At 39.4% G+C, this 24,512-nt stretch overlaps 1 protein-coding gene across 5 annotated transcripts in view; it reads left to right on the forward strand.

The window, feature by feature from the left end:
- Positions 1–24,512, forward strand: part of RNF8 (ring finger protein 8) — an 85,738-nt gene that overhangs the window by 44,107 nt on the left and 17,119 nt on the right. For 3 of the 5 annotated variants that reach the window (XM_072641968.1, XM_072641969.1, XM_072641971.1), the window contains 4 exons: positions 1,237–1,974; positions 9,143–9,205; positions 11,754–11,843; positions 23,126–23,233. In XM_072641968.1, the coding sequence (XP_072498069.1) occupies positions 1,237–1,974; positions 9,143–9,205; positions 11,754–11,843; positions 23,126–23,233 (999 nt within the window). The remainder of the gene's footprint in view (positions 1–1,236; positions 1,975–9,142; positions 9,206–11,753; positions 11,844–23,125; positions 23,234–24,512) is intronic. The other 2 variants (XM_072641970.1, XM_072641972.1) reach the window with 2 other exon arrangements.

The following is a 24,512-nucleotide window of genomic DNA, read 5'->3' on the forward strand; positions in this document are numbered from 1 at the left end:
TAGGGCCTGTATCATCTCCATATTTACATTTTTTCATAATTATCTCCTATATCACTGAGCACGGTAGGTCTTAAGTGTTTAATGAATGAATCAACTGGACAAAATTCAGGGTCTTTGGTGTCTTCATTGCTTCAGCCTCCAGAATAGTGATGCCCACTGCAAGGCTTTGGTATTCTGTTCTCCTTGATTTTGTGGGTACTTGGTAAGTGTTATTATAATAATAGCTGACAGTATAGCACTCTCAGTTTGACAGAGAGCTTTGTTATCTACATTGTCGTTTTCATCCTCACAATGGACGTGGGAAAGTACCCATCTTAGAGGTGAAGAAGAAGGTTTAAAGGGCTTACTTGACTTGCCCAGCATCACAGAGCCAGGAAGCATCTGAAGTGCCCATAAAACCAGGTCTTCCTGATTCCAAGTCCATACCCTCTCCACAAAGCCACATTTTCCCGATGTGTACCAGATTATAAGAAACAGGAAGGGAACTTGGATAACATCCAACCCCTTCATTTGCTAGGTAAGGAGACTAGGACCCAGAGAGAAGAAGTAACTTGCTCCCAGGTAATAAGTTCCACAGTGGTTTTGAGTGCGTGTCCAGGTGTTTCAGTGACTTTCTTAGGCATATCCTTCTTCACTGACATCACCATTAGAAACTGTCTACAGTTGAATTGAATTTTTTCCATTTCATGATACCAAGAGGTGTGGCTTAATTTCACTTTTCCTTCAGTGTTGTTGCATTTGTTTTAGTGATTCTTCAAGAGTGCTGTACTTGGAATCAGAAAGGCTTGAGTTCAAATCCTTCCTCAGAAAGTAGCTTTGTGACCCTTGGACATGTGATTCAATTTCATTTAGCCTCAGTTGCCTCATTTGCAAAATAGGGATAATAATAGCAGCCACCTCCCAGGGTTGTTGTAAGGATCAAATAAGATAACATTGTATTCTACTCTGCTTTGCAAACCTCAGAGTGTTAAGTACTAATTATTATTGTTACTACCAGAAATGAAATGATTCCCACCTGTTTTGTAGGTAGTTCTCTGTGGAGGCATGAAAATAAAATATGTAGGACATAGACCAAAGCTGCACTTGAAAAATGCTGTTTCTAAGAGTTGTTGTTCCTTGCAATTTGTTCTCAAGAGTGTTCCTTGTGAGCATGCAGAAGGATTTGTAGCAGAGAGAGCCCCATTAAAGAGAATAAACATTGTGAGACATTCATTTCTATCTCTTCTCATTCCCCAGAGTCTGAATGGTGTTTGGCTGAACAGGGAACGCCTGGAACCTTTAAAGGCCTATCCTATCCGGGAGGGAGACCGAATTCAGCTTGGAGTTCCACTAGAAAATAGGGAGAATGCAGAATATGAATACGAAGTAATAGAAGAAGACTGGGAAAAAGTCCACTCTTATCTTGCCCTGAGGAATGATAGGGCAGTCATTAAGTGCTCAAGAACCAAAAGAAAATCTAGTTTAGAGGAGTTGGATAGCCCTGGAGCGGAGGGCTCTTCGGACTCCAGAACTAAAGTAAATAAGGTGTCCCATGACTATGAGCAGTCAGGGAAGTCCTGTGGAAGAGCCGGAATGACCGAACAGGCCCCTAAACATGTGGACGGAAAGTTGGCTTCTCCTGGACCAAGTAGGGAGAGAACGGCAGAGGATGACCTTCAGACTGTTTCAGAGACAGCCACAGTGTCACCGAGCAAGGAGCACAAAGGCCCAGGCTTGTCACCGTCTCAGAGCAACTTGGACATGTTTAAGAGGACAATGGCCAAGATCCTCAAGCTGAAGGTGAAGGTTCAGGAGAAGCAGGCAGCTGTTCTGAGTGTTAAGAAGCAGAGCCACAAGGGGGCCCAGAAGGAGATTGTGAAGATGGAGGAGGAGCTCCAGGAGCTCCAGGACCAGCTGTTTACAGAGCAGGTCCAGCAGCAGCAGAGAGTGGAGCAGCTAGAGAAGAATTTCCAGGAGAAGGAGCCGCACTTAGAGGTACATAATGTGAGAAAATAAATGGCATTTTCTTAGAGGTATAAATTTTGTACCTGTCCCTTCCAGAGACTTGGTGTCCTGAATTGATTCATATTGTTATAGATAAAAGCTGAGCACTAGATAGAGGAGGTGGAAACTTAGGACAGAGACCAAGTAATCCATGGTTGAGGATTGAAGGGAATTCTGTAAGACAAAAGTCAGAGTTGGAATCGAAATTAGGATAGGCCAAATGAGTGACAGACATAGCCCAGGAACCCAGAGGCAACCAGGTGGTACAGTAGAGTGATGGACCTGAATTCATATCCTGCCTCAGATGCTGGCTGTGTTGCCCTGGGCAAGTCACTTAACCTGTTTGCTTTAGTTTCCCCAACTGTAAAATGGATATAATAATAGCACTTATTTCAAAGGGCTGTTGCGAGGACAAATGAGATAGTATTTGTAAAGTGCTTAGTGCAGTGCCTGGCGCATCATAGGTACTATATGAATGCTTATTCTCATCTCCCTTCCCTTCCTTCTCATCTAGAATCAGAACCAGTAGATGAAGAGGGACCCAAACTAGAATTGGCATTCAAGGCGAGCATCATAGTCAGAACAAGGGTGAATCAAGGAAAAGTGAGCCAGTGTAGATCCAGGTGTTGGAACACCACAGTAAATGGCCCGTTAGTTCAGTGTTGGTTTTCTGGCTCTTTATTTGTTTGTTACATCATAGTCATTTCCATGATGGCACCACTGACTCCTCCCCGTAACAAAGAAAAACACCTAAGGAAAGCCAATCGATAAATTGACTAACACTGAAAGCGCATGTAAGATTCCATGCCTTCTGTCCCTCACCTGTCTACTGTCTGTTCTCTGGGATAGATTGCTCGTTATGTTGAAGTGGACGGTGGATGCCTTGAACTGTTGTTTTCCTTCCTGTTATTGCAGTCTTCTGGTTCAGTTTTCTTTGCTCTGTATCAGTTTATACAAGTCTTCCCACATTTCTTTGCATTCTTCATCGTTTCTTACAATTCAGTCACATTACATTTATATGCCACCATTTGCGCACCATTCCCCAATCACTGGGCACAGAATTCCAGCGTTCTGTTATTGCAAAAAAATTCAGCACTCTGGAATATATAGAACTTTCCTTTGTCTTTGTCCGCTTTAGGGTATATGTAAACAGCAGTAGGATATGAGCGATTTAACAGCTTTTTTTTTTTTCTAATTCCAAATTGTTATCCTGAAGGACTGGACCAACTCACAACTTCTCCAACGGTGTATTATCTTCCTATCTTTCCACAACCCTACTAATGACCATTTCCAATTTTTGTCACTTTTTCTTCTCTAGTGGGTGAGAGGTAAAACCTCAGGGTTGTTTTAATATGCATTTCTCATAGAAATGATTTGGAGTGGGGCAACTAATGACACATTAGATAGAACATCAGCCCTGGAGTCAGAAGGACCTGAGTTCAAATTTGACCTTACACACTTACTACCCGTGTGACCCTGGGCAAGTCACTTAACCTCTAACAGCCTCCAAAAAAGAAGAAGAAATGATTTGGTTATTGCCATTGGTTTTTGATACCTTTCATCTTTTTATAAAAAGCTCAATATGTTTACCTGGAAGACAAATTTCAGGTAACAGATTTTCTTGCCCTTACTAGAACAACCCTCAAAACCAGACCTTGATAATAATTCAGCTGCAGAGGACAAAGTTATGATTTAGTTAGGTTTTAGGATCCTTCCCCATCTTAAACAGCCAGCAACAGAGGTATTGGATCCTCCACAACTTAGATATTTGGTGTATGTTTGGTGTGCCAAGCCCCACTTCTGACAATTTTGATCTTGAAAGACATGCTGGTTTAGTTGTGTCATGGCTGTGGTCCAGGCAGAACTGTGTCCATGTCTCTATCCCTGAACGCCTCGTTAAGTCAAATCAGCAAGTATTAAGCATCAGCTATGTGCCAAACACTATGCTAAACTCTGGGGATATAAAGAAAAGCAAAAACAGTTTGTTCTCAAGGACCTCAGTTTAGTGGAGAAGGCATCATGCAAACAGCTATATCCAAACAGTTATATATAAATGATAAATTGGAGGTAATCTTGAATGGAAGGCACTAGTATTAAGGTGGCTCACAAAAGTCTTCTGTGAAAGGTGGGATTTTAGCTAAGATTTAAAGAAAGCCAAGAGACCAAGATGAAAGGAGAGAATTCCAGATACGTGGTATAGCCATGGAAAAGGCACAGAGTTGGGAGATGGAGGATCATTTTCCAGGAAAAGCCAAGGGACCATTGTGAATGAATTGTATGTAGAGGGGATTAAGGTGTGAGAAGATGGAAAAGTAAGAAAGAGCAAATTTATAGAGGGCTTCAGAAGCCAAACAGAATTCTACATGCAATCCCTGGGGTAACAGGGATTTGGAGCTTATTAAATGGAGGCATGGTGGCAGAGAGGCAGGTATAACGTTGTTACCCTAGCGTTTTAGGAAGGTCACTTTGAAGGTTAAATGGAGGATGGACTTCAGTGAGGAGAGCCTTAAGGCAGGGAGGCCATACAGAAGGGTATTGCATTAGTACAGGCTTGAAGTGATAAGGTCTTGCACTAGGAGAGTGGTCTGTGTCAAAGGAGAGAAGGGGACTTATATCAGTTTTGTTGTTAAAGTTAGAATCAACAGGACCTGGCAACTGATTGATTGGATATGGGGAGGAGTAGAGAAACAGCCTAGGTTGTGAGCCTGGGCAAAGGGGTGGATGATGGTGCCCCACGGTAGTGTGTGTTTTCGTCCTTCGTTGCCAAAGAAGACCATGCCATCAGAGAAATAATGACATGACTTGCACTTGACTATGTTTTGAGTGAGTGAGGGCTGTGCAGGTCACCAGCCCCACTTCTCCTCCAGAGCAATCTGAATCCAGTGACCAAATATTCATCAGAATGACTGGAGATGACCCAGGATGAGGCAGTTGGGGTTAATTGATTTGCCCAAGATCACACAGCTAGTGAGTGTCAAGTGTCTGAGGTGAGATTTGAACTCAGGTCCTCCTGAGTCCTGCACTGGTGATGTATCCACTGTACCACCTAGCTGCCTCCCCCACAGCAGTATTAGGAATGTGAGGAAGAAGGGAGATTTGGGGGAGGGTAGAGAGGTAATGGGTTCAGTGGACATGTTGAGTTTAAGATGTCTTTGAAACATGCAGTTCAAGATATCTAATAGGCAGTTGGAGATGTGGGCCTTGGAGGTAAGAGAGGTTAGTGCTAGAAAAGTAGGTCTGGGAATAATCAGCATAAAGATGATAATTAAATCCATGGAAGTAAATGAGCTGCCCAAGTGAAATGATATAGAGGGAAAAGAGTAGAGGGCCCAGGACAGTCTTGGGAGACACCTCTGGTTAGTGGGTATGACCTGGATGAAGAGCCAATGCAGTGTCACCAAAATCTAGAGAGTAGTAAGAGGGTGAACGGCACTGTAAAGGTGGAAGAAAGGGCAGAAGGGTGAAGAAATGGGAGGTGAGCAGAAGCAGTCTCATGGAACAAGGAAAGAGACCTTTCAAACCTAGAAAGAAGAGGCTGTCAAAAGGACGATTGACAGTGTTAAAGGCTGCAGAGAGGTCAAGAAAGATGAAGATTGGGGAAAGATCGTTAGATTTGGCAGTGAAGGTAGCATTGTTAATTTTAGATAAAGCAGTTTCAGCTGAATGATGAAGTGAGAAGCCAGGCTGTAGAGAATTAAGAAGAGAATGTTAGAAGTGAGTCACCAACTACAGGGGACTTTCTCTGTGAGTTTAGCCACAAAAGGGAGGAGAGATATAAGCCTACAGCTAGCAAGGATGACCAGATCAAGTAAGGGTTTTTTGAGGAGTCACATGTTTGTAGGCAGTAGGGAGGTATCCAGTAGACAGGGAGAAACTGAGGATTAGTGGGAGAATGGGGATTGATAGAGGAGGAATCTGCTGGAGAAGGTAGAATGAAATGAGATTAAAGGTGCACATAGAAGTCTTAACCCTGGAAAGGAGAAGGGTCACGTCTTCCTATGAGACGGAGATTAAAGAAAAGAGTGATGGAAAACATCTGAGTGATTCAGATGAGGAGAAGTGAAGAGAGAGCTCTCAGCAAATCACCTTAGTTTTTTCAGTGAAATATGAAGCAAGATTAGTAACTGAGAGGGTGGGGGGGGGGCGGAGAGAAGGAGGCATGAGAGGTTTGAGGAGGGATGAAACAGTTTTTAAAAGCCACTGTGGTGACTAGAATAGTGAACCAATCAGACAGTTGTAGGATTGCTTTCCTTAGTAAGGACCTATTTAAGACTACGTAACCATAAATTTGTAGTGAACCCAGTTCTTACGGTTTCATGATTTTCCTCAGTTTCATTGAGCAGCATATGAATAGGAGCAGAGTGGATGGTGGGAGTAATTCAGGGTTTGAGACTTGGCAAGGAAAGTTTATCCAGAGGATCACGGACAAGGGACTTAAGAGGATATGGTAGAATTGAATTAACTCAAGATAGAGGGGGGGGTCAAGGTAGAGAATGGAGAAAAATGTAGCTAGTGCAGGGGTGATGGCTGGGAAAACTATTCAGTTGGAATTATTAGCAGTCACAGTGAGGATTAGGGGCTGGGGGGTTGCATAGCAGAGGGAAATTCCGGTGGAATGGATTATGATCAGATAAAGGAATTTCAGAGTTCATAGAAGTGGAGCTTTTTTGTGAGGGATGGCAAGATCAAGGGTATGACCACTTTTGGGTGTACTCACGGGAAATGAGTAAGCTAAGGAAGTGGGAAATTAAGATGTTTGAGGGAGTATCAGTATGTATATTGAAGTCCCATTCAACAGGGGAAATGAGGAAAGACTGTGAATCAGGTACTGAACTCTCTGAGGAAGGAAAGCAAGAGTCCTGGAGTTCAGGAGAGAAGAGCCTCCACAATCTTGATTGGGTGATAAACACAGCTAAAACAAGGGGAAGAGGGAGAATCTGGAAATGACAGTGAGAACAAGGAGTATTCTAGTTCTCTCATCATGACTAGTGAATCAAAGGATCACTTCTGGTTAAATTAAACGCTCAGGTATGAGGTTAGATAAGTGGATTCTGTGGCCTGCAGACCAGCATGCTTCAGAACATCAAGTTCCTGATGACGGCAGGAATCGTATATGCATATACCCTGCCTACTTAGTATCAAATTGGTCAAGAGCTAAGTAAAATTAAGAGACAAGGATCCAGAAGGTTATGTAAAGACTAGCTTTCACCTTTGAATCAAGTGACTTGGGACAAGATCATTTGTAATGTTCACATTAATCATCTGCTTATTAATTCTTTGATGTAAAAGCTCATCTTGAACCTAATTTTCTTATTTCTGAGGAATTTTAAGTTCCGTCCTCCTCATGCCCTTGTGATAAGTGATTGGCAGCAAATGGGGTACTATGCATTTGGGCTGATTGCCTGTATGCAAATCTTTGCTGCCTTTAGCCTGGTACAATTCTGGAAATTAACAGAGGACATTCCCCTCCGGGTTACTCACCTTTTACCTGCTCAAATGACCTTTTACAATTTAAAACAAGCGTTTTCTTTTCTCTTCCTAATGGAAAAAGACATCAGGGAGAGAAAATAAATACTTATTAACTGAAAAATTTTTTTAAAAAAATCTAATGTGGCGACAACTACCTATAACTACCCCTGGACCCAGCAAAGCAACAGTCAAAAAAAAAACAACTGGGTTGAAGAATTCCACTGCCCACTTGCCAATTGTGAGAAGAGGGTTGGATATGTGGAAGTTGAGGGGAGTGATGCGTCTTTATAAGCAGCATTACCTTCTGGGCACTTACGGGTCCTATTTCCCCTCCCTGACAGAGGGAACAGGTACATTTTCTGATAAGATTATTCATCTATGTAAGAAGTTGGAAAGTGCATTTCAATCCTAATTTAATTTAATCCTACTATTTCAGTGATATTTATTAAGCTCTTACTGTGTGCATGTTCTAAGTCATCTGGGGATACGGTGAAACTTAACCTCAGTCCTCACCTTCAAAGAAGTTACGATCTTGTTGAGGAAATGAGACTTAACACACATGGAAAAACCAACGAACAGTTTTAAGGTGATGGTAAATAACTGCATGGTTTGATACAGATTGTATTAAGGGAACTAAAGCAGTTCAAAGGGAAAATTCACATAGAAGGTGATGGACATAAATTGGTAAAAATGAGGCCAACAGACACTTGGACAGAGGAAGAAATGTAACTGTGACAGAAAGGATAATGAACAGAATATGTATACTGGGATGGAGAGGTGCCACTCCCCAGCTCTCAAACCCACTCGAGAATAGCAAGTTTGGTACAGTGGAAAGAAGACTGATTTTTGGAGTCCAAACATCTGAATTTGGTTCTCAGTTTTGCTGCGCGTTGCTTATGTGACTGTACTACTCATCTGCAAAATTAAGGGGTGAAACTTTTTGAATTAATTGCAAGATATCTTTCAGCTCTAAAACTATGATCCTGTGAGATGGGAAGTGGAAAGGTAATGGTCTTACAGACCAGAATGAGACATTGCAATCAGATGTCTACTGTTTCTGAAACACTGTATATTGGAGTTCATTGAGTTTCAGGCTGGAAGAGACCTTTGAGATCAGCCAATCCAATTCCTCATTTGACTGATGAGGAAACTGAGACACAGGGGTATTAAGTGATTTATCCGAAGTGACATAGCTAGCAACCAGCACAGTTAAATTTAGTCCCAAGACCTTTGATTCCAAATCCGTGGCTCTTTCTACCACAGAAGCCCTCTTGACAGTCCTGTGAGGTAGGTGGTACAGATAATATTATCTGTATTTCATAGTTGAGGAAACTGAGGTTAAGTCAAATGCTCTTTTACATCAAAGAACTGTTATCTTGTGAGAGATGCTTGGAACAATTCAGTGTATTTCCAGAGTAGCCTGGGAATGAGTTAAAGGTGAAAATCTCATCATAGGCACTGTCAAGTCAGGCAGCTTTGCTTAAATCCCTTTGTAGGTAACAGCTTGAGTGAAAACAGGAGTTATCCCACCTGCTCCCTGCCCCCCCCCCCCCCTCCCTGCCCTTTGCCCCACCTTCCTCCCACTGCTCCCAAATGCTCGTGCCATCCACTCTGCTCTGCATGGTGCTGGGTTTTATTCCTCCTTTCGCTTCCCCTCAAGGAAACCTTCCATTTGTTTTTGGCTTTGCAGGGTTTGGAAAAACAGCATGGGGAAAAGGACCTGAAGGAGCAGCTGGCACAGGCCCTGCAGGAGGTAACTCATCTCTTGCCACTGGGCTGAGATTGTTCCATCAACTATAGGGCAGGGGGTGCAGCCAAGCCTTGCATGACTGACGGCTGCTTCTCCTACTTATCCTCCACCTCTACTGCACCTCCGGTCTGTCAGATGGAGCAGATGGCAGCTGCTCACATCATCAGTTCAGAGATGTGGAGCCCCACAGACATGCCAGGCCTTGGCACGAAAGCCTCCAACTTCATTTGAGCAGTCCTCCCTCTAGTAAAACGGACTAAGAGCTCTGGGGAATGGTGAGGCTCATGGGTTGGGGCAGGCTGTGCAATTAGAAAGGTAAGGGGGGGAAAATGTCATCTGTGCCTAGGCTGTAGGACCCATTGCTGCCCCTGCTGACCTCACCGATTCAGAGCTATAGCCAGCCAAAGATGGGAACTGCAGTGACCAGCAGAAAATGGCAATGAAACATTTCAAGCCAGTTTGAGAATGTGCAGTTTAATAATCAGTGAAGCAGATCCATTTACTGAAAGGACAAGAAGCTAGTACAGAGTGGAAATCCTGATAAAGGTTCTTTGTAATTTAGTTCATTTATTTTAACTACTCACTGTTTTCTTCCCTTGTTCTTTCTATAAGTTTTTTTTTTTTTGGAATCTTTGAAAACTTGGCTTATCCTTCCTTTATTCATCCTGAATACAAGTGAAATATAAATTTATTTTATGGTCAGGGTTTAGGGTAATAAGAAAATGGATTCAAGCCTCCTTAACAAAGATGAGCATTAGAACACGAATTTGTTCTGAGAGCAGAGCTCCTGGAAGGTTTAACTCCATGCTCTTCTCTCTCAGACCTGTGGACCAGTCTTCTGGTTCATATTATCCATACCAGAGGGCACCCAGGACTCCCCAAGTAGAACATATAAATGCCATTAGGGGAAAGGAATGTTGAAGAAATCAGTGCTGACTTAGTTTTCTTTTCAAGAGAAGACTTTTTTTGTTTTCAAAAGTTATTTATTTACATATTCCCTTTCTCTAGCATGATCACATTTGCCAAAAATCTTATTGCGGTGTTGAGGTCGATTGAGGAAAAAAAAGAGTCAAGTTCTGCTATATGAAGATACTCTAGGAATATCTGCTCTCCCCTCATATCTTTTTACTCCCTCTTGAGAAATACACAACTCCCTTTATTATCTTATGTTGAAACACAGAACAGCTGCTATGTGCTTGGTTACTTGGCTCATAGGTATTTCTCAATTTACAACTGAACAAATTCTAGCCACTTCCCAGGCACGAGGGGTGAGAAGCAGCCTAAATTATATACCATTCTTGAAACTAGGCTTAAAGGAATCATCATAATTTAAATTTATATAGTTCTTTTAAAGAAGGAAAAAGCTGTTGGAGTACCTTTTCAACTATAATCTGACTTTATTTCCCATTGGGCCTGTGAGGTGTGTCAGGCAGGTATTTCCCCACTTTATAAATAAGGAAACTGAGGTTTATACATAGGTAGAGTGGCAAAGTCCAGACAACAGTGTTCTTTATTGAATGGTTTATATTTTATCCCTAGTTAGTGGTCATTACTGTGATATAAATTGTGTCGAATTTGTGAATTTCTTTTTTGTTAATTGTTTAAATTGCATTTACAACTGCAGATTCATGCCCAGTTCAAGCCATAAGTCACCCTGTCTAATGTATAGCATGACAATTTTGAGAAATGAAATGGAAGCTTCCTATCACTACTGCCTTCTTGAATTCTAGCAGATACTAGGGGTGTTTAGCTTTCTGGCAGCATATGGGTTGAGGGAATAGCCACGACAGCACTGGCTCAAGTAGTTTATTTAAGATAGTTTTCTATTTCAACCAGTGTGCTTACTTGGACTTTCTGGATCCTCAGTTCCCTTATCAGGCTTCCTATCTGATCTCACTAGTGATAGTCCCTCAAAGTCCAATGAATCCCTTAGCAGCAATTCTCTCAACAAGAAAATGAATTGTTCTTCACCCTGTTTGAAAACCTCGTATGATGGGGAGTACACACTAACTTGTAAGGAACATTGGAGATACTTGTAATTGCCAGAAAATTTTTCCTTGCACTGAGCCAAAGCCTGCCTCTTTGCAGATTGCATGTCCTAATTCTGCAGTGGACTCAGAGTTAGGAAAGGTATTCTGGCCCTGGCTTCTGCCTCGTATTAACTGTGACCCAGACCCAGTGACGTAAGCTTTTTGGATCTCAGTTTTCTCATGTATAAAATAGGGATAAAAATATCTGCCTGGCGAATTGTACAGAAGTGTTGTGAAAATTAAATGAGCATACAAAATGCTTTGGAAACTGTGAAACAGTATACAAATATAAGATGAGATTATTATTTCTTTACTGGATGTGGGATCTCTGATTCCTCTCTTTTCTCTCTTTCCTATTCCTTTTCAAAAAAAAATATAGAGTGAGATTTGTTAGAATCCAGGAAAGGAAGAATTTTAATAAAATTTTCATTTTCAGTGAGCTGCTAGTATGTGAGTATTTTAGAGAGGGGAGGATACAGTAAAGGCTGTGTTAAATGTATTATCTGGCTGTATTTCTGCAGTATCACATTCTAATGGAAGAGTTAAGTCGGAGCAAGAAGGACTTTGAAGCAATCATTCAAGCCAAGAATAAAGAGCTGGAACTGACCAAGGTACTCAAAGGAAATTGTGATTTCAATGTCAGTAAGTTAGCATTTATCAAGTGCATACTCTGTGCCAAACACTGTACTAAGCACTGGGGATACAAAGAAAAGCAGAAGACAGTCCTTGTCCTCAAAGGAGCTCACAGACGAATGGAGATAGCATACGAACAATTATGTACAAACAAGCTAATATGCAGGATAAATAGTAAATAATCAACTGAGGAAAGGCACTAGGATTAAGATGGATCAAGGGATCTCTTCCTAAAGAAGGTAGGATTCATCTTGGGACTTGAGGGAAGTCAGTAGGTGATGAGGGGAGAACATTCTAAGCATGGGGGACAGCCAGAGTCAGGAGATAGAGTGTCTTCTTCAGGGAACAGCAAGGAGGCCAGTATCACTGGGTCAGAAAGTATATGATGGGGGTGCAAGGTTTAAGAAGATTAGAAAGGTAGGAGAAGCTAGATAGATAATGAAGGACTATAAATGCCAAACAAGAGTTGGAGAGGTGTGTGTCTGTGTGTGTGTGTGTATATGTGTGGTGTGTGTGATGTGTATCTGTATGTGTGTGATGTGTGTGTGTCTGTGTGTGTATATGTGTGTGTCTGCGTGTGTCTGCATGTATATGTGTGTCTGTGTGTGATGTGTATGTATATTTGTGTGTGTGTTTGTGATGTGTATGTGTCTGTGTGTGTGTGTGTGTGATGTCTGTGTGTGTGTGGTGTGTGTGATGTCTGTGTGTGTGATGTGTGTGTGTGTTTGTGCGTGTGTGTGTCTTGGGGTTAGGGGGTGCTTTAGGGAAATCATTTTGGTGGCTCAATAAAAGATAGATGGGAAAGAGGAGAGACTTGAGGCCAGCCAGCCCATCAGCAGGCTACTGCAGTAGTCCAAGTATTAGGAAATGGGACTTGCTGAGTGGGGACCTGCACTAGGGTACTGATAGTATCAGAGGAGAGAAGGTATCATATTCAATAAATGTTGCAAAGGTGAAATCAACAGGCTCTGGGTATGAGAGGGTGAGAGATTCCTTGATAGGGAGGTTTGGAGGGAGTTGAGAATTTGGGGTAGGGTAGAGTTTAGGAAGAAACATAATGAATTCCCTTTTGGACATACTGAGTTTAAGCTTTATAGGACATCCGGTTTGAGATGTCTGATAGGTTGTTGGAGATATGAGACTGGAGTTCTTCAGAGGTTAGGGCTGGATAAGTAGACTGGAGAATCTTCATTATAGAGATGATAACTGAATCCAAGATGAAATTGCCAAGTGAAATAGTATAGAGGGAAAAGAGAAGAGGACCCAGGACACAGCCCTGTGGGACTCCCAGTGTTAGTGGATAAGAATTGAATGAAGAGTCAGGAAAGGAGCCGTCAGATGAGAACTGGGAGAGAGGGATGTCCTAAAAACCTAAGAGAAGAGAATATCAAGGGCAAGAGAGTGATTGATGGCATTAAAGATGTCCAAGCTGTCAAGAGGAATGAAGATTGAGGAAAGGCCGTTGGGGCAGTTATGAGATCATTGGTAGCTTTGCAGGCAGCAGTTTTGGTGAAATGGAGAAGTTGGAAGCCAGCCCGTGGGGAGTTAACAGTGGGAGGAGAAGAAATGAAGGCACGTAATTTGTTTGTTAGCAACATCCCAGCACCCTACAATGGAACAGTTATTAGAGCAAATACTCTGGCTTCTCCTCAGTGGAGGGGAAATGTCAGTTGTATGGGTCCCAGGAATATCCTGAACATGAGAGAACATCGATTTTTTATTTTTCCACCAAAAGGCAAATTGCAGAATGTTGATGCTTACGCTTGGTTTAGTACTTTTGTTTCAAGTGGTTAGTCATTCAGCTACTTCAGCAAGATTAAGTTTGGATATACAGTATGGACAGTCACATAGAGATGCTAGTTGCAATTATGGGAACTAAGATAACTGAGGGGAAAGGCTAGAGAAAAGAAGAGGCCCAGGATGGAGCCTTAGGCAGCACCTCCACTTAATGGGTGGGAAATGAATGATAATCTAAAGGAAATGAGTGAGTTATTGGAGAAAGAAGAACCGATTTAGAATAGCACACCAAATTCCAGAAAGGAGGAAGATACAAGAGGCGGAGGTGGTCAGCAGTTGCACAGAGTTCAATTCAAGTACAGTGATGAATGAGAAAAGGCTTTTGGGCTTAAAGGTGAAGAGAACAGTTGTACTTGAACAGTGGTATCAATAACCAGATTACAGAGGATTAAGAAGTCAATGAGAAATAAGGAAATTGAGACAGTGAGTACAGACAGGTTTTGTTTTTCCCCCTTTAAATTTGGCTGTGAAGGGGAATAGTTTAAGACAGAGGTGAGGAACCTGTGGTCTTCTAGGTCCTCGGGTACAGCCTTTTGACTGAGTTCAAGTTTTACAGAATAAATCCTTTTATTAAGGGGATTTGTTCTGTGAAGTTTGGATTCAGTCAAAGGACTGCCCTTGAGGGCCACGTGTGGCTCAAGGCTGCAGGTTCCCCACTCCTGGTTTAAGAAGTGACAGGTCTAAGTTTTTATTTTAATTTTTTTATTATGAACTTGACTAACATCAACAAACATGAACATTTTGCTATTCAAAGAACAGAAAAAGAGGATTGTATATAAAACTCTGAGTTTCTATTATATCCAGTTTACTTTTTTATTTTTAAGGTTTATATTAAATTTAACATGATAGTCTCAACACCATTTTTTCCTTTTTTGTTGTTGTTGTGTTTGTTGTTGTGATTGTGGTAGTATCACTGCTACCATCAACTCTACTGCCCCTGGTCTTACCCCAAATAAAAGTTGTCCTCTTCAGGTGAATGTTTTCTTAAGAACAGAGATCTGGTTATGCAAGGAGCCAGTGGATTGGGAGGGATTGAAGGTGAAAGAAAAAGGCTAGCACAGACTCACAGCACATCCAGGAAGGGATAGGATAAAAAACACAACTGGAGTTGTTGGTCTGGGCCACAAATCTGCAAAATGTCTGCAGTATTTTAGGCTTTGCAGGCCAGGAGGCAAAACTGAGGTTAGTGCATAGGTACTTAGATGAGAGAAAAGTCACTTCCACAGACTTTTTATTGACAAAATTCAGTTGAATGCAGTGTTTTGAAATACAGGCCTACTAATGAGAACAGAATTCTTTTTTGGGGAGTAACTTTTTACTTAATTGGGGTTCAAAATTAGTATTCCCTATCATCATCCGGTAATGGTGCAATTAGGTTTTATGCATTTCATCTTTGAAAATGTCTTTTCCCACAGGTACTGCCAAATACTGATAACAATCCATGAGCATATGATTTTAATTGAGATTTTTATTGCTTGATTAGATCCTTCTCTTGATTTTTACCTGACATTACATTTTTGCATATCATTACATTATAGATTAATAACTTCTCATGAAGGTTGGGTGAAAGGTCCTCAACTTCACAGTCAAATAGGTTTTGAAGTATGGGTATGTCTTTTGTATTTGCATCAGCATCAGAATATGCTGCTGGAATGGCAGTTTGAGTTGGAAAATAAATTCCCTGCAAATCTGTGTGGAATTGTAGATCTCAATTCTTATTCTAACTTTTGACAGCATAGGAAGTTTATATAAGTTTATATCCTTTATATAAGGAGCTTGACATTCAAACATTTGTTGTAATCCAAACAACATAACTTATTGTCAGATTGGTTTTATTGTAGCACGTTTCACATACAAGCACTGTTTTGCCTTGTAATTTTAGACTGAGTTCTCTAGGAAGAATTATAAAGTCTGCAGCAGAAGCCATTCATTCTTCAATAATAGTGTAAATCACTATTGGGTGGTTCTCATTCAGAAAAATTCAGTCTCAGTCCTGAGCTCAAAAAAATCACAATACTTTTTTTTTCCTTTCATTTTCTTATTACCTTGATGGGTATGCCCTGGTAATAAAATGTAAATAAAAATGTCATAGTGTGGTGATATGCCTGGCACTTGAAATGCTGTCATTTTACAACTATGTCACTGTGATTTAGAGTGCCCCACACAGCAGTTCAGAGCAGCGCTCTGTCGCAGCTTCTCAACCCTGCCATTGTAGTGTGAAAACAGCAAGACAATATGTAAACAAATGAGTGTTCCAATAAAACTTTATTAATGGACAAATTTGAATTTTGAAATTTGAATTTCATATAATTTTCATTTGTCATGAGATACTTTTTTTTTCCCAGCCATTTAAAAATGTAAAAACCATTCTTAGGTCATGGATTTTATGAAGACAGTCAGGCAGCAGGCCAGATACGGCCTGTGACTCATGGTTTGCCTAACCTTGGTCTAGGCAAGGAGAGGAGGGCAAACACTTCTGAAAAACCTTAGCAGAGAAGAGAACGCGGAATAACATGGTAGGATTCTGAGATGTGGAATAGGAGAGAAGGAGGAGCTCCTGATGAAAGGCCTCTATGTACTTGATTCTGAAAGGAAAGCTAAATTCTATGAAAAGAATTTTTGTTGTTATCTTAAAGGTATATTGGGGAAGAGTTGAGAATCAAAGAAGTGGATCTAATCAGCTCGTGGTGGATGGAATGATGATAATTGACAGCACTTGATGAATAAGCATTTATTTAGAGCCAAGATCTTATGGGCTAGGAACAGTACTTAATGCCAGAGATACAAAGAAAGGCAAAAGATAGTTCTGAAGCCTGAAATAGGACAAATGTCTTGATTTAAAAAAAAAAAGAAGAGAGAAGATAATAGAGTCTGTTATGTCATAGGCCGGTGACCTCAACTTCAATTTCTGGCAGTTACAAAATTGATTTTTTTAGTTATTAAATTTTATCTGTTTTATTGATAACTTTTTTTTAAGTCACATTTGTTTCTGAAATGTGTCTGTTCCTCTCCCTTACCCATTGAGCTATCCCTGAAGGTGTTCTTGACTTCTCTCCTCCCTCACCTCTTCAGTGAAGGGAAGAAGGTGTATTTTCTGAAGCCTTCCCTGAGGCTAAACTTAGCCATTATCTTGATAGATTATTAAAGAGATAAAGAGATGGTTGTGATGGAAACATCATAGTTTGAAAGAGTGCTGGATTATGAATCAGAGAGGATCAGAGCAGATCCCAGCTCTGCTCCTTATTGACTGTAACTTTGGACGCGTCTCTGAGCCTCGGTTTCTGAGGATCTGTAAAATGAAGGGGGTGGGGGGAGCAGTGCTATATAGCTTTGCAATTTCTGATCATGTAGAAAAGGAAGCATAGTTTTCTAGGGAATAGGCATTTCTAGGAAAATGCCACAGTAGCCTATTTCCTTTTTTTTTTCTTTTTGGACAGAGTTACTAAGCTAGTAGATCTGGAGAGTACTGTAGATAATTTAACCTAGATTTTAGCAGTGTTCTTGTTCTTGGGGAAAAGTTGGAGAAATGTGGGATCGGTGGTAATAGTAGTGAGATGGATTCAGAATTGGTCAGACCCAAGAGTAGTTAATACCAGCTTGGCAGGAAGTCTCCAGTGGAATACCTCAGGGATTTGTACTGTTACTTTGTGCTTTTATTAATAACCCTGTTGTTAATGATTTGGATGAAGACAGATATCATACTTAGATTTCCAAATAGCACAAAACCAGAAAGTATCAGAGATTCAAGTTCCAAAAAGATCTCTCAACAGGCTAGAACACTGGATTGAATTTTATAAGATGAAATTTAAGTATGATAAATATAGTCTTTCACTCAGGTTTAAAAAAAAAATCAGTTTTACAAGTACAAGATGATTAAGGCATAGTTCTATAGCAGTTTGTCTGGAAAAAGACCTAGAAGTTTTCAGTGATTGAAAGCTCAATATGAGTCAACGTAGGGATATGACAGCCAAAAAAATGTCATGTGGTCTTGGATTGCATTGAAGAGAATTGCTTCCAGGAATGAGAAAACATACTCTTTTCTGTCTTCACCATACTCCATGTCTAGAGCATTACGTTCTCTTCTGGGTACCACAGTTTAGGATGAAGATAAGATGGAGGGTCCAGACATCAGCAGCCAGGATAGTGAAGAGCCATCATTCTATACTACGTGAGGATTAATTGAAGAAACTGGGGGTGTTTACCCTGGAAAGAGAGAATACTTACGAATGTTGGATGGGTGACTGGGATGGGGGCAGAGGGAGGAGGTACAGTATTTGAAAAGGTATGATAAGGAAGAGAGATTAGATTTGTTGTGCTTGACCCTGGAAGGCAGAACTAGAAGCAATGGGTGGTAGTTAAAAAGAAGTCATTTTATGTTTGATGTCAGAAAAACTTTCTTGCAATTAGAGCTTTCTTAAAGTGGAATGAGCTCACTTAGGAGATGTTGGATTCTTCCTCATTGAAGGTTTTCAGGCAGAAGTCAGATGATCATTTCCTTGACTATTTCCAAATATACCTTTTCTCCAGTTACAGTGTTAGCACCTTGAGATCAGGACTTGTGTCTTCTGTCTTGATATCCTCAGTGCCTAAAAGAATATTTATGTATCCTAGGTTATTAATAAACTTTTTTACACTTTAAAAAAAAATTCTTATTGAGTCTTTTTTTCCATATGAGTCACTTCCCAATAGAATTCTCCATCGTAACAAGTAAAATGAAGCAACCTGTTGTACATATATATCTGATAACATATGCTCCAATCTGTTTATTTTTAATAAATTTTTATTGATTTTTTTTTTTATGGTACCACAATTTCACCTCATATTCATTCCCTTCTCCTTCCCAGAGAGTCATCTCATATAACAAGTAATTTTTAATGTAAAAAACAAAAGAAGAAAATCAACATAACTGATCAATACATTGAAGAATTATATATATATACACACTATAAAACACTTGTGGACTTAACCACCCTGCAAAGCAGTGGAGATGTCTTCTTATATCTCTTTCCATATTTTTCTGTTTTGCCATTTCTTATAGCATTTATTACATTCATGAACCCCAGTTTGTTTAGCCACTTCCCATTCAACGGGCATGTGCTTTGTGACCAGTTCTTTGCTATCACCAAAAAATAAAAAAAGCTGCTATATGTAAGTATTTTCATGTATATAGAAACTTTCTTATCATTGGCCTCCTTGGAGTCCCAAGTTTAGTTATAGAATCTTTGGGTACAGAATATGGATATTTTGTCACTTTATTTACATATTTCTTTCCAGGATGTTTGTATTGATTCACAGCTCCACAGACAATTCACTTATGGGACTCACTTCCCACAATCCCTCCTGCATTGACTATTCCCATCTTTTGTCATTTTTGCTAATTTGCAGGGTATGAGGCAAAACCACAGAATTGTTTTGATTTTCATTTCTCTTATTATTAATGATATGGAGCAAGTTTGCAGTTATTGTTTTGAGAACTGTTCAAATCCTTTGAACACTTTTTTGAGTCTTATAAATAAATATGGTTGCATGGGTGTATACCTATACTCACATATGTATATGCACATAAATATATATGTATATGTCTGCTAATTGTTTCTATATCTTGGATATTAAGTCCTTATCAGAAAAATTTAATGCAGAAAAAATTTTTCCCATTCACCTTCTTATCCTAGGTGTACTCATTTTGTTCGTGCAGAAGCTTTTCAGTTTCATATAAGCAAAGTTATTTTTCTTATCTTTTGTAATTGTTTCTGTCACTTGTTTACTTAAGAATATATCTCCTATGACACCGTACACAAAAATAAAGTCTGAACGGATGCATGATCTAGGTATAAAGATTGATACTATAAACAAATTAGGGGAGCAAGGAGTAGTGTATTTGTCAGATTTATGGAGAATGGAGAAATTTTTGACCAAACAAGAGACGGAGAACATTATGAAGTGCAAAATGGATGATTTTGATTACATTATATTGAAAAGTTTTTGCACAAACAAACCCAATGCAACCAAGATTAGGAGGGAAGAAGAAAACTGGGAAAGAATTTTTGCAACTAGTATCTGTGAATAAAGGCCTCATTTCTAAAACATATAGAGAACTGAGTCAAATTTACAAGAATACAAATCATTCCCCAGTTGATAAATGGTCAAGGGATATGACCAGGCAGTTTTCAGAGGGAGAAATTAAAGCTAACTATGGTCATATGAAAAAATGCTCTAAATCACTATTAATTAGAGAGATGCAAATCAAAACAACTTTCAGGTACCACATCACACCTATCAGATTGGCAAACATGACAAAACAGGAAGATGATAAATGTTGAAGAAGATGTGGGAGAGTTGGAACACTTATTCATTGTCAGTGGAGCTGTGAGCTCATCCAACCATTCTGGAGAGCAATTTGGAACTATGCCCAAAGGGCTACAAAAATGTGCATACCCTTTGACCCAGCAATATCGCTTCTAGGACTGTATCCCCAAGAGATCATAAAAATGAGAAAGGGTCCCATATGTAGAAAAGTATTTATAGCAGCTCTCTTTGTGGTGGCCAAGACCTGGAAATCAAAGGGATGCCCATCAATTGGGGAATGGCTGAACAAGTTGTGGTATAGGAATGTAATGGAGTACTATTGTGCTATAAGAAATGATGAACAGGAAGACTTCAGAGAGGCCTGGGAGGACTTATGATCTGACACTGAGTGAAAGGAGCAGAACCAGGAGAACTTTGCATACAGAAACAACCACAGTGTGCAAGGAATTTTTCTGGCAGACTTAGTCCTTCAAGGACCTAAAAAATTCCCAATGGACTTTTGAGGCAAAACACCTTCCCCATCCAGAGAAAGAACTATGCAATTGGATTGCAGAATGAAGCAAATCATTTCCTTTTCTTTTATTTCATAGTTTCTCCCATTCCTTTTAATTCTATTCAACACGACTAAGGTGAAAATGTATTTAATGGGAATGTATATGTAGAACCTATATAAGATTACATGGAGAGAGGGGAAAAAATCCAAGATGTGTGGAAGTGATTGTAGAACACTGAAAACAAATAAAATAATTTTAAAAAATTTTAAACAAAAAAAATACATCTCCTACCCATAGCTATAAGAGTTATATAATGTTTCTCTTTAATTTTTTATAGTATGGTCTTTAATGTTAAGGTCACGTCCACATGTGTTGTGGGGATACAGTCCTAGAAGCGATATTGCTGGGTCAAAGGGTATGCACATTTTTGTAGCCCTTTGGGCATAGTTCCAAATTGCTCTCCAGAATGGTTGGATGAGCTCACAGCTCCACTGACAATGAATAAGTGTTCCAACAAAAGGTGTTGGTGTGAACCTAATTTCTGCCAAACAGCTTTCCAATTTTCCTGCAAGATTCTTATTGAATAAGATTTTGTTACCTTAGTAATTTATGTTTTCTAGCTTATCAAACACTAGTTTATTGAGTTCCATTGTTTCTGATTCTCCCTTGTATAGTCCATTCCATCATTTTATCTCTTTTTAAATTAAAACCAGATGGTTCTGATGAGTGTTACTTTTATAATGTAGTTGGAGCTCCAGAAGAGCTAGTTCCCCTCTATCCATTCCGTTTTTCTTTATTTCACATGCCATTCTAGATTTTTTTTATTTTTCCAAATTAATGTTGTTATTATTTTATCAAGTTCTGCTAAGTAACCCTTTGAAAATTTAATTGACATAGCATTAAAACAGTAAGTTAACTTGGGTAAGTGTTGTCATTTTTATGACATTGGTGTGGCCCGGCTTTGAGCACTGAATATTTTTCCAGGTGTTTATGTTTTTTATTTCTTTAAGGACTATTTTGTAATTGGATATGTGAATATTTTGTGTTGTTTGTTAGATTAACCTCCAGGTATTTTATGAATTTTGTAATTTTTTGGAATAGGATTTCCTTTTCTATTAATGGCCTCTTGTGTTTTGTTATTATTATAGAGAAATACTATTGATTATGAAGGGTTTATATTGTAGCCTGCAAAACCTTTGCTAAAGCTTTTGTCTCAGTGAGTGTCTCTACTGGTTCCCTGTGATTTTCTAAGTTAAACCGTAGTATCATCAGCAAATAAGCACAGTTTTGTCAACTTTGTTGCCTATCTTTATGCCTTTAATTTCCAGCTCTTTTTTTTTTCCTATTGCTAGCGTTTCCAGAACTGTGTCAAATAATCATAGAGTGGGCATCCTTGCTTTAATATTTATTGGGAAAGGTTCTGGTGTACCCCCGTAGCATGTGATGCTTGCTTTTGATTTCAGGTACATACTTTTTATGATGTTTTAAAAAAAAGATCCCTCTGTGCTTATACTTTAAAGAATTTTTTAACATAAATGAGTGTTGTACTTTCTCAAAGGCTTTTCTCTCATCTTTTCAGAAAATCATATGGTTTTGTATGTTTCTTGTTTTGATGATTTTCCTAATGTTAAACCATTCATGCATCTCTGGTATATCCAGTGTGATCATCGTGATTGGTTTCATGGATGAATCACTCTAGTCTGACAGGATTTTATTTAAAACTTTTGAATTGATACTCATTCATGATGTTGCTCTGTAGTTCTTGTATGGTTTTTTTTCCTTCCAAGGTTTAGTTATTTCTTATTTTACATTTGTCTTATTGAGGGAGTCTTGTAGCTTTCTCAGTTTTTGAGAATAGTTTTTATATTACTGGCATTAATTGTTCTTTTTTTTAATGTTTATTTATTTATTTTTCGTTTTCAACATTCATTTCCACAAAATTTTGAGTTCCAAATTTTCTCCCCGCATTAATTGTTCTTTAAAAGTTTGATAGAATTTTCTCTTGAATCTATCAGGACTCAGTAAATTTTTTGGAAATGCAGTTGGCTCAAATCTCTTCTTTCAGGTCGATATATAGCATTATTTTAATCTAATGGGTGAGACTGAATTTGAGGGAGGTTTAATAACCCCCCCCCAGGATGACATACCTGTAAGAGGTAGAAAACAGAATAGACCCCAGGTCTTCTGCCTTCTCGTACAGTGTGCTTGGCAAAGAGTGTACCATGAAGAGAGTAGCTCTTTAATAACCTGCTTCTGGTGTAGTGTTTCGTCATTGTTCAGGAATAGGTATGTTTCTTGAAAACCAAGATTTTCATTATTCCAAACTTGAAGTAAGTATGCTTGTTGTCTTGTGTCTGCAGTGTTAAAGTACCATCGCAGGTTTCTAATGAAGAGTAGTATCAGCCTACAAAGCAGTTTCCTACCTTTTTAATTTTGTATGGAGAAGAAAATATAAAATTTTATTTTAAAAGGAAAAAAATAGAAAGAAGTTTTTAAAAATAGAACTCTCCAGGAAGGCCTAAATTTAGTATGACTTTTGAGAAGTAGTAACTCTTAGAAGTGGGCTCTTCCATTTGAATCATTTGAACTCCACTTCTCTTGTTTAATCAGTAAACCAATCAAAAATTCTTCTAGTGATTAAATAGGGTTGTATACCTTTGCAGGAAGAAAAAGAGAAGGTGAGAGCACAAAAGGAAGAGGTTCTCAACCAGATGAACGACGTGCTAGAAAATGAGCTTCAGTGCATCATTTGCTCGGAACACTTCATCGAGGTAATAACAAGACACAAGGACTCTTCACCCTCCTACCCTGTCCCCTGGCAAAATCTCATCTGGGCTGTACACTTCGCTTTTGTGCTTGTTTTTAATTTGTGAATCTAACACATGCCAAATAAAATGAGCATTTAGATATACAAGATGGAATAAAAGAATTAGATTGTACACGAAGCTGCAAACCTCTAACACGTACGTTTTATTATTCTTTCTAAGTATATAATAAATTTGATGTATGATCTTCAAAGCTATCTTGATTTCATTTGGGGGGGCAGCCCTTTTGCTCTTCTCCCTCTTCCTCTCACCTCTGCCCCCTTCAGATTTAAAAAAAGAAAAGAAAAACTCTTGTAGCAAATATGCATAGTCAAGCAAAACAAAGTCCCACATTGGCCATGTCCAAAAATATGTCTCCTTCTGCCACTTGAGTCCATTAGGAAGTGGGTTGTATGCTTCATTACCTGCCCTGTGGAATCATGGTTGGTTATTACATTTACCAGACTTGTTAAGTCTTTCAGAGTTCTCTGCCTTTACAACGTTGTTGTTATTGTATAAGTTGTTTTCTTACATCTGCTCACTTCACCCTGCAGCAGGTCACACAGATGTTCCCTAGTTTCTCTGAACACACTTTTGTCATTTCTTACAGTGCATATTATCTCTTTACCTTGATATACCATCAACTCGTTCAGCCATTTTTCAGCCTACGGCCACTCTCTTAGTAACACCTCCCCCCCCCCCCAAAAAAAAGTGCTAATATATGTGCATGTGGGTTCTTTTCCTCTTTTCCATTTTTCAGGTGTGCCTCTAATGCAGCCCAAGCTTGCATTAAATTTTTGGCTTTCACCTCACACTCTTGACTCATTGAGTTTGTAGCCCACTAAAACCACCAAATCCTCTTGAAAACAGTCACTGTCTACCCAATGCCTCCTCCATTTTGCACTGATGAAACTGGGTTTTTTTACCCAAGAGTAAAATTTTGCATTGATTCCTATTGAATTCATCTTATTTATGTTTAGTCCAATACTCTAGCTTTCATCCTGGTGTTAGTTATTCCTTTTAGTTTTTTCGTCATCTGAAAATGTGATGAGCGTACCATCCGTGCCTTTATTTAAGTCATTGATCAAAATATGTTAAATGGCATAATACCAAAGCATAGATCCCTGGTACCCTACTGAAGACTCCGTATCGTGTTGGCTTTGCCCCAGTAACAGAACTGCTCTTTAAGTCTAGTCACTCAGTTCTGAACCTGTCTAATTGTATTATTTCATAGATCATCTTTTAC

Source organism: Notamacropus eugenii, chromosome 2 (assembly GCF_028372415.1).
Source record: "Notamacropus eugenii isolate mMacEug1 chromosome 2, mMacEug1.pri_v2, whole genome shotgun sequence".
NCBI lineage: Eukaryota > Metazoa > Chordata > Mammalia > Diprotodontia > Macropodidae > Notamacropus > Notamacropus eugenii.